The following is a 9,236-nucleotide window of genomic DNA, read 5'->3' on the forward strand; positions in this document are numbered from 1 at the left end:
TTAACTTCTAAACCTCTCGGATCGTACGAGGCGACTGCATGTCGATGACCGCCTGCACCTTCTCAGGGTTCGCCTTTATTCCTCTCTGATTGATAAGGAATCCGAGGAATTTCCCAGACTCAACTCCAAAGAAACATTTCCTGGGATTGAGCATGACATGGTGCCGCCTAAGTGTGGCGAAAGTTTCTCGGAGGTCCGACAGATGATCTTTCTGAAGTTTAGACTTGACAATCATATCATCAATATATGCCTCGACATTTCTCCCAATCTGATCAAAGAACACAGTGTTTATCATTCGCTGGAAAGTGGTCGGGGCATTCTTAAGACCAAACGGCATGACCGTGTAACAGTATAACCCCTGATCAGTGACGAAGGCCGTCTTCTCCTGATCTTTCTTCCATAAAGGAATTTGATGGAAACCAGAGTAGGCGTCCATAAAGCTCATCAAAGCATGGCCGGCTGTTGAGTCGACCAGGTTATCATTTTTAGGCAGAGGGTAACTGTATTTGGGGCACGCCTTGTTTAATTCTGTATAGTCTACACACATTCGCCAGGTGCCATTCGGGTTTTTAACAAGCACCACATTTGCAACCCAGTCTGGGAAGTAACATTGCCGAATGAACCCTGCATCAAGTAATTTTTTAACTTCAGCGGCTGCCGCCTGACTTCTTTCTTCGCCATGGTTCCGCTTCTTCTGCCGTACCGGCTTCTTTTTCGGATCCACGGCCAGTTTATGTACCGCCAGATCAGGACTAATTCCTGCCATTTCATGGACTTCGAATGCAAAGATGTCCTTGTATTCTTTCAATAGTTTGTGAAAGTCGTCACCCAGGTCCCTTAGAGCAGTCGTCCCAACCTTGATTGTTCTGTCAGGACGCGAGTCATCTAAGATCAGGTCCGTATGCTCACCAGCTGGCTGAGGGCAGAATTCATCCGACCGCTCCTCTGCCATTGATTGCTATTTTCTGTCTTTTCTTGCGGCCCCTGTCTGGGATGCCTTTCTCTTCTTGCCGCCTGCTTCTTGAACAGGCGCACTCTCCTTGACATTGTCAAGGTCTATTTTTCCACCTCTCGACCCAGTGGCCATAACAGTGGGCTTGACATCCGAGAGATAGCACTCTCGGGCCATCATCTGATCTCCCCTTAGGGACCCGACTGTTCCATTATCCCTCTCAAACTTGAGCAACATAAGAGATGGGATTATAACAGCCTTGGAATTATTCAGGGTTGGTCGTCCCAGAATCATGTTGTAGGCCGAGAGTTCTTCTACTACCAGGAACCGGACTACCATGTGTCGTCCTTCCCCTTTTTCGCCCAGGCGGATGGGTAAATCCACTCGTCCCACTGGGTGGACGACTCCTCCTCCAAACCCTACTAAAGCGTGGGATGCCGGATGTATGCAATCAGTCTGATATTTTAGTTTCGACAGACATTTGCTACTGATGAGATCTGAGGAGCTTCCGGTATCTATGAGGATTCGGCCAACTCTCTGGTTGGCCACTTTACATTCAATAACGATAGGGTCGTCATGCGGCCCTCTTACCCCTCCTAGATCTTCTTCAATGATGACAATCTCAGGAAATGAATATTTGGAGGGTTGTTATTGGTGAACGGAATTTACATCTAACCGTCTGATATTGTCTTTGTTGCCCCTAATAGTGGGGCCGCCTCCTGAGAAGCCGCCTGCAATGGTGTAGACGACTGCATCATCTGTATCGGAGCTGTCGGCCTGTTGATTCTTTTTGGTCGACTGCTTTTTCGAGGAAATGTTCCCCGTAGATTTCTTGACATAAGTGTCAAGGTCACCTTGCTCAGCCAGGCGGTCCAGATACCGCATGAGAGTGATGCATTCATTGGTGTGATGACCAACATCTTCATGATAATCACAGAATTTTTCTTGGTTCCGATTGTTTGCAGAACCCTTCATGGGGACCGGCTTCTCAATGGAGATCCGTCCCTTGATTTCCTTTAGGATAAATTGGCTATCCTTGTTAAACACATACTTTAGGGAGTATGGTTTGAATTCTTTTTTCTTCTTCTGGGACGGCTGTTTAGAGGAATTAGTTGCCCACACCTCTTTTCTCTTCTCGTCTTTGTTTGACGACTGCTTCTGTCGTCCTTCTCTTTTGTCGGAACTTTTCCCGTCTGACTGTTTTACCGTACTACAAAGATCAGTCGCCTGTATATAGGCTTCCGCTTCAATCAAGGCCTCTTGAAGAGTCGCCACCCTCTTTCGGACCAAATCAAATTTGAAGGTCGACCCGTCTTTGAGACCTCTGAAAAAGTCAGTATAGGCTACTTCATCCGGTAACCCTTGAATCTGTATTCTCATCAGATTAAATCGCCTGATGTAAGAACGAAGCCCCTCCTTCTCGCCCTGCTGAATTGTTCCTAAATCAAGGGTCGTCTTCTTCGCAGGGATGTTCATGGCGAAGTTGGAGATGAATAAGTAAGCAAGCGTCTTGAAGTTATTTACACAACCAGTCGGCAGGTTGCCGAACCATTGTTGTGCGATTCCTTTGAGAGTCGCTGGGAAACACTTGCACCAAGTGGGATCATCCAACCCTTGAAGGTACATCAGGTTGGTGAATGCCATCAGATGGTCTTCTGGGTTAGTAGTGCCGTCATAGGAGCCTACTAATACATTTTTCACTTTGGCCGGCTGAGCGGCTTCAGTAATTTCCTTGGAAAAGGCGACGGCTGTTCACCAAGTCTAAGCAACCGTAGCTGCCAATCCATAGGTTGGACATTTTTTGCTGCATGTCCACCAAACGGAGGTGGATGTAAAAAATATTGTTGTTGCGGTACAAACGGTAAGTTTGGTACCGCCTGGTCGCTATGAAAGCCGGACTGACGGGAGGTGCCGCCTGACTGACCCTCATGATACGACTGAGTATGCCTCATCGAGGTATTTCGCAGACTGTCTTGGAAGTTTGAAGTAGAGGCCGACTCTGACAATCGATCACTCTTCTTCTGCTCTAGCAGTAGCCGAGCGTCTGTGTATGTTTTCCTCGACCCGTCCGCCTGAATATGACGAACAGGTTTCCTATTTCCTGGAGTAGGAAAACGGTATTTTGTGAAATCAAGGGCAGGTGGCTCCCACTTCCTAGATTTAGGATGAGGGGTCGCCTCTCGCCCTTGAACTGGCTTCCTCTTCCGTGAAGTGGAGGGTTTCTTAGCCGACTGCTCCTTGTCCAGAGCAGGCGGCTTCTTGTTGATCAACTCTTGAATTTCTCCCTTGAAGTCCCTCATGAAGGTCATGAGTTCGTTCCTTGTGATGGGAGCAGACCCATCAGTCGGCTGCTGCCGAACAGGCGGTACGCCTGCTGGCTCGCTTCCAGTTTGAAGATGTTCCCGTTCCCTCCTTTCGGTATGACGGGTACGTCGGGCCCTTAGGGTCCCGTCTGAAGCTATGTGAGCTTCAACTTTAAATTCTTCCTCAGTATTGTGGTCCGACTGAACTTGAGGGTCGTCTAGGGGACGCCTCTCTTCAGGAGTCGGTACAGACGTGGATGTCATCTCAGAAGTACTCTCCCCACAGACGGCGCCAAAATGTTTCGGGGTTTTCTGATGTCCTGCGGGAGAGTTACAATTCCGAGACTGGAACCTGACGCCTGTACCTGCAAAACAAACGGATGCTCCGGATGATTGGAGATCCGCCTCCGACGGTCAAGTTAGTACTTGATTAAGGAGTAATTAATGCGGAAATTAAAGTGATTGGGTCTCTCTAGGTGAGAGTGTTTAATGTGTGTAATCTGCGTTTTTTGCGTTATCTCCCTTAATGAGGATTAAGGAAGGTATTTATAACCTCGGGAAACGTGCCAATCTAGGTTTAGGTTAACCTTGGGCTGATTGGGCTTCCCTCGGAAGTTGGGCCTAGGTGATCGGCTTCTCCATTAGGCATGGAGTATGCCACGTGTCATGATATAATAAGTCCAGGGTGGACGAATAAGCGTGTGCCACGTGGCAAGCCCTGAGATGTCCAACTGGGGGACACTTGGCAGGACCTGATTGGCCCACGTGGCGCATTCCGATTGGTGGGAGCAAAATCCCCTAATCAGCTGGTGTGTCTTTTAGTATATTGTTATTGATATATTGATGATAATTTATATTGACTAGTTCTTTGATCGAGCAACGCTCGAATACTTATAGGAAAAGAAAATTATATTTATATAGATTCAATATACATTTAATATTTTATTTATTTTAAAGTTGTTACTGTTCTGTTATTTAGGATGTATAATCTCTCTTTTTTAATCAATTATCTTATTATCTTTGAGGGAGAAAAATTAAAAAATAAATAAAAAATTTGGCGGGAAATTTATTAATGCGGACGCGACACGTATACTACTGGAATAATCTTGATGATTATTTTAGTATATAGTATTGATTGATACTATATTATTCGTATGAATTAATTCTTTGTAATAAGACTCAAAATAAACTCTATTATCTACTCCCTTTATTTCTAAATAAGTGCATCACTTGTTTATGCATAGAGTTTTAGCTTTGACAAATTAATTAAAATAAGTATTTTAATTACCGTGCAAGTGGTCAAGTTAAGAATATAAAATGTTAATGAAAAGAGAATGGGAGGATATTTTAGTCACACACACCAAAGATAAGATTGTGTAGTCACACACACCAAAGATAAGATTGTGAATATGTACAAGGATAGTAGGATGAGAGAATAAACTTAATAGAAACTTAATACAGACTTATTGCCTTGTTTGGCAATTAGTCACAGGTTGTTCCTCCTTGTCGGTCTGGTCAGTTGTTTGTATTAGCTTTTTATGTTATAATTCTACGTAAAATTGAATCTTTTTGGTAATATTGATTGTTGGTTAATGGTTGTTTTATACGAAAATGTCAAGAACCAACACAAAAAAGCTAGTCTTACATTCTTACCAGCTTTTGGCTGAAAAGCTGGCTTTATAACAAACAAATAACCCAAATAATCAATCATATATTTATTTTGGCTTCTGACCACATCCATAAGCCAAAAGTCATGAAAAATTATTTACCAAACAAGCCCTATATGTTTTTTTCTTTTTTCTGCTTGCACGGACACAAACTATATTTCTTATTAATTTCGTTGACAAAGTAAGTATACATGTTATTTTGCTTGAATTAGCTAGTAAAAGGCAAATAGTATATCAAAATGGAAAACTAAATTAGTGATATAATTCTATGCACCTAGCAAGAAAGGTTATCCCCAGTAGCAACACCAAGCTGACTACAATACTCAGTAAAATACTTAATACGAGCATTAACAGCAGGGGTGTTACCACCATTACATTCAATGCTATTGATAGCCCTAATGGTTGATCCGAACCCTTGGCCGGAGATGATCTTAGAGTGTACATTGTCCATCCAATACCAGAAGGCTGTCTTGAAGGCGATAAGGGGATCATTGGCCACAGTTTCCGGTGCATTTAAACCGTCGAATCCAATACTTTGTCCTGCAGGTCCATAGTTGAAGTTCCATGACAGCTGAATTGGTCCTCTTCCGTAGTATTCCTTGTTGGGGTTACATGGCCATTGTGTGTTGTTTTCGTCACAGTAGTCGCCTGATTTATCAATTTCCTCTATGTAGCAAAAATCTGTACATAATGAAGAGAGTTTAATTTATTGTTATTGTTACTTCAATCAAAATGATTTAATTTGATTTAACTTGAATGTGCTACTATACTATTATTTGGTCTAACTAGTCATCGATATTGATCACGTATGAAAAGATTTTCTATTTTATTTATCTATTGAAAGGCATGTTAAGTACAACCAAATGAACAGAGATACTGAAGTAATAATGGAGTCAATTGATCCTATTTAAATTAATATTTTGAAGATTTTCTAAATTTGAGACTTGTGTTTTTCGTTATTTTTAATAGAATTGAAGTACTTGTATTTAATCCACTTGATTTTCACTTAATTTTATACAGTACAATATAACCTCACTATAATATTATTCTAGATCCACCACCTAAAACAAATCGTCATTTGATGCTTAATATTTGAATAATTGTACAACGAAAAGAAAATAATTTATATTAATTATTATATTTGCATTAAAGATTGACCAAAGAAGTTTACTCCATACCTTGTTCTTATTGTGTTTATTAACAAATTAAATAAACTAAAATGCAAAGCTAACGAACTCCCTGTATAATTAAATTAAATATGTTAAATTGAATTCAACTCTAATTACACTGATCGACGGATGATTTTAACGTGCAATCCTAAGCTAATATCATTTTAGAGATTATTTTAATTGCTTATCTAACATCCAAAGTTTATTAGCAAGATCCTAAACTAAATCATGATTTGTTCAAATAAAATCGACAACATACATCCTAGCATCATGTACATATTATAAAAGCTAAGTATATGTAAACAAGAGTTAGCTAGTATACTTACGTCCAGTTTCATGGGTGACATGAGCAAAAAATGCGGCGATTTCACGTTTAGAATCATCAGAAGTTCCAACAGTACCAAACTGAGGATAGCTGCTAAGAGCATCCAAAAAAACAGACCTGGTATAGAAATTCCTACCAGCACAACTAGCATCAGATTGGTCAATTATCCCATTAAAGAAAGCATCAGTGACTACATCAGGGACCGAAACACCACTCGGCATGGTAGGAGTAGGTGTCACGGGAGTTTTGCAAGGACCTTCTTTGCACCCATCACCACAGTAATCATCTGTGGAGCCGCAGTAGCCCCATTTGCTGCAACATAAACTCGTGTCGCAGCCGCAGTTTTGAGCTCGAACTAGGATGTTCGAGGCACATGCGAGGATGAGGACTACCGCGAAGATTGGGTTGAGAGACGTCATGGATCGGATTTGGATAGGGTGGTTATGGGAGGTGAGTAGAGGAAATGGAGATGAGATGAGGTTTGTAGAATTGGTGGATGGATTGAGATATTTATAGTTAAAATAATAGGATGGGAAGTGAGGGAGAAAAGTCTAATTTGAATAGCTATTAGTTGGAGCGTAATGTCTTAATGATGTTCATAAGTCATGTTTAGATAGATCATTGACATTGTACGTTACAAAAGTGCATCTGATGGGTTATTGATGCATTGTTGACTTTTGACTTTGGCTTGGTCGTAGGATCACATACACTTGGGTGGGTATATTTTGTGTCGGCTATTTGTGTCAATTTTTTTTTTTTTTTTTTTTTTTTGGTGAAAAAGAGGGGCAAGCCCCAGGCTATTTGTGTCATGCGTCCATGCGCAATTGTAACATACTTCCTTCATTCTTTTTTTTTTAGAATTTTTGGGATCAAATGATGTAGAATATAAAAAGAAAAGCGGAGAGTTATAAGGACATACAAGTATAAGTTAGAGTAAAAATATAATATTTTTCTGTTAAAAACACAAAAAGTTCAACTCGTTTTTCATTTTGAGTCATTTCAAAAAGTTTAACTCACATCTATTTTAATTTGTTTTTAATAAAAATTTCTTACCCGTCTACCTGCCTTTTTACAAACTCTCTTACTTTATCTGTCTTTAACCCTTACATAATTCACTTTAATTTTATCTTATGCCTACTTAATTTTTGTATGCATTCTTAGAAACAAAAAGTAGTGTTTAATAAGCGAGTTGAATTATTGAAAATGAAAAGGTTGATTATTAATGTGATTGGGTTAAGTTTTTATTGTTTGACAAAAATAATAACATTTGAATGTTCAAAGTAACTTAATTTCATCCTCAAATTTGTGTTATTCTTCATAAATATTCATTATAACCCAATATTAACGAACCCTCAAATGGTAATAGATAGTTATGTAATATTTATGATTCTCGTAAAAAAAATATTTATAATTATCAATTCTTCCTATTTATTATTTATGTGGTCAATCATCATTTTGCGCTAGAATAACAAAAAAAATCCTTTTGATGAAAGAAAATCCTCTCAACTCTGAACCCTCTTCTGAGGAACGCGATCTTCTTCTTCGTTCATAAAAAAAATCCAAAAGAAAAATCAACCACTTAACCCTTTCGAATGAAGGTGCTGCTAATCAAAATGATGGCAACATCTATATGGCACCACCCCCTGCTGGATACACTATGTCGTTTGGCCGTTTGGGGATATGATGACTAAGGAGGCCAATCTGGTGAAGGATGGTGTTTCACACATCAATCTCGATGATGATGAGGATATTTCTGATGATGATGAACCACCAGAGAGGGTCTTGGATGACCCGAAATGCCCTATTATTCTGCTATCTAAGGAAGAAAAGTGTAGGCTTAGACAACCCTGGAAACATACGCTAATAATCAAAATGTTCAATAGCAAGATGGGTTATATGGAATTAATGAAAAGGCTTAAGAAGAAATGGGAATTAAAAAAGGGTTTGATCCTCACGGATATTGCTCATGATTATTTCATAGCAAGATTCTCCATCCTTAGTGACTATAATCATGTATTGATCCAAGGTCCTTGGATGCTCGATGACAATTACCTTACCATTAGGAAATGGACTCCTAACTTCATACCTGATGATTCTCCGATGCGTTTTCTTACTGTCTGGGTGCGAATTCCTCATTTGGCTATAGAATACTTTGATAAAGAGTTTCTGTACAAAATCGAAAGCAGAATTGGTAAGGTAATGCGCATAGACACTAACACTGAGCTAGCTCAAAGGGGGCAATTTACTAGACTTAGTGTGGAATTGGACCTCTCCAAACCACTCTTGTCCAAATTCTGGTTAAAGGGTCGCATCTAGAAGATTCAATATGAAGGTTTGCGATTGATTTGCTTCAAATGTGGGAAGTTTGGCCACCAGGGGGAACATTGCACGTTGAATGAGCCAGCTGGAATGGAAGCTGATAACTATGATGTTCAAGTCCAAGAAACACATAAAGAAGCCCCTGTCCCTACTCTGGAACAACAACATTATGGTTCGTGGATGATGGTCAAAAAACCACCACCAAGGAGACGAGTGACCAAACCAGACAAGGCTTGGGTCAAAACACCGAACAACAGACTCATAACCCCGATCCAATCAATGCGGTCAACGCAACACAAAATAAGGCAAGTGGTTCACGTTTTTCGATCCTTGGGGAGCAGAATAAGGAAACAGAGTTTGATAGCTTGGAGAATAATGCGGTTAATTTAAATTCACAATCCCAAAAATCAAGGGATTTAATTGAGAAAACCATCAATTTAGGAGATTCTAGTCAGCAAAAAGATAATACTGGATCATTTAATTTGGGAAATTCTCACCAAG

General features: G+C 40.2%; 1 protein-coding gene across 1 annotated transcript; it reads right to left on the reverse strand.

The window, feature by feature from the left end:
* Nucleotides 1-5,019: 5,019 nt before the first annotated feature.
* On the reverse strand, nucleotides 5,020-7,048 carry LOC110716636 (endochitinase EP3-like). Its single transcript, XM_021895285.1, has 2 exons — nucleotides 6,418-7,048; nucleotides 5,020-5,603 (listed from the first exon to the last, which is right to left on the reverse strand). The coding sequence occupies exons 1-2, from the start codon at nucleotides 6,833-6,835 to the stop codon at nucleotides 5,197-5,199; spliced, it is 825 nt and encodes a 274-aa protein (XP_021750977.1). The 5' UTR covers nucleotides 6,836-7,048; the 3' UTR covers nucleotides 5,020-5,196.
* Between the last annotated feature and the right edge of the window lie 2,188 nt (nucleotides 7,049-9,236).

The sequence above is a fragment of the Chenopodium quinoa genome, unplaced genomic scaffold, assembly GCF_001683475.1.
Source record: "Chenopodium quinoa cultivar QQ74 unplaced genomic scaffold, ASM168347v1, whole genome shotgun sequence".
Classification (NCBI taxonomy): domain Eukaryota; kingdom Viridiplantae; phylum Streptophyta; class Magnoliopsida; order Caryophyllales; family Amaranthaceae; genus Chenopodium; species Chenopodium quinoa.

Coding starts and splice junctions, on each gene's coding strand:
- LOC110716636 (XM_021895285.1), bottom strand. CDS start 6,835: ATGACGTCTCTCAACCCAATCTTCGCGGTAGTCCTCATCCTCGCATGT. Junction 5,604..6,417: donor TGTCACCCATGAAACTGGAC/GTAAGTATACTA, acceptor CATTATGTACAG/ATTTTTGCTACATAGAGGAA.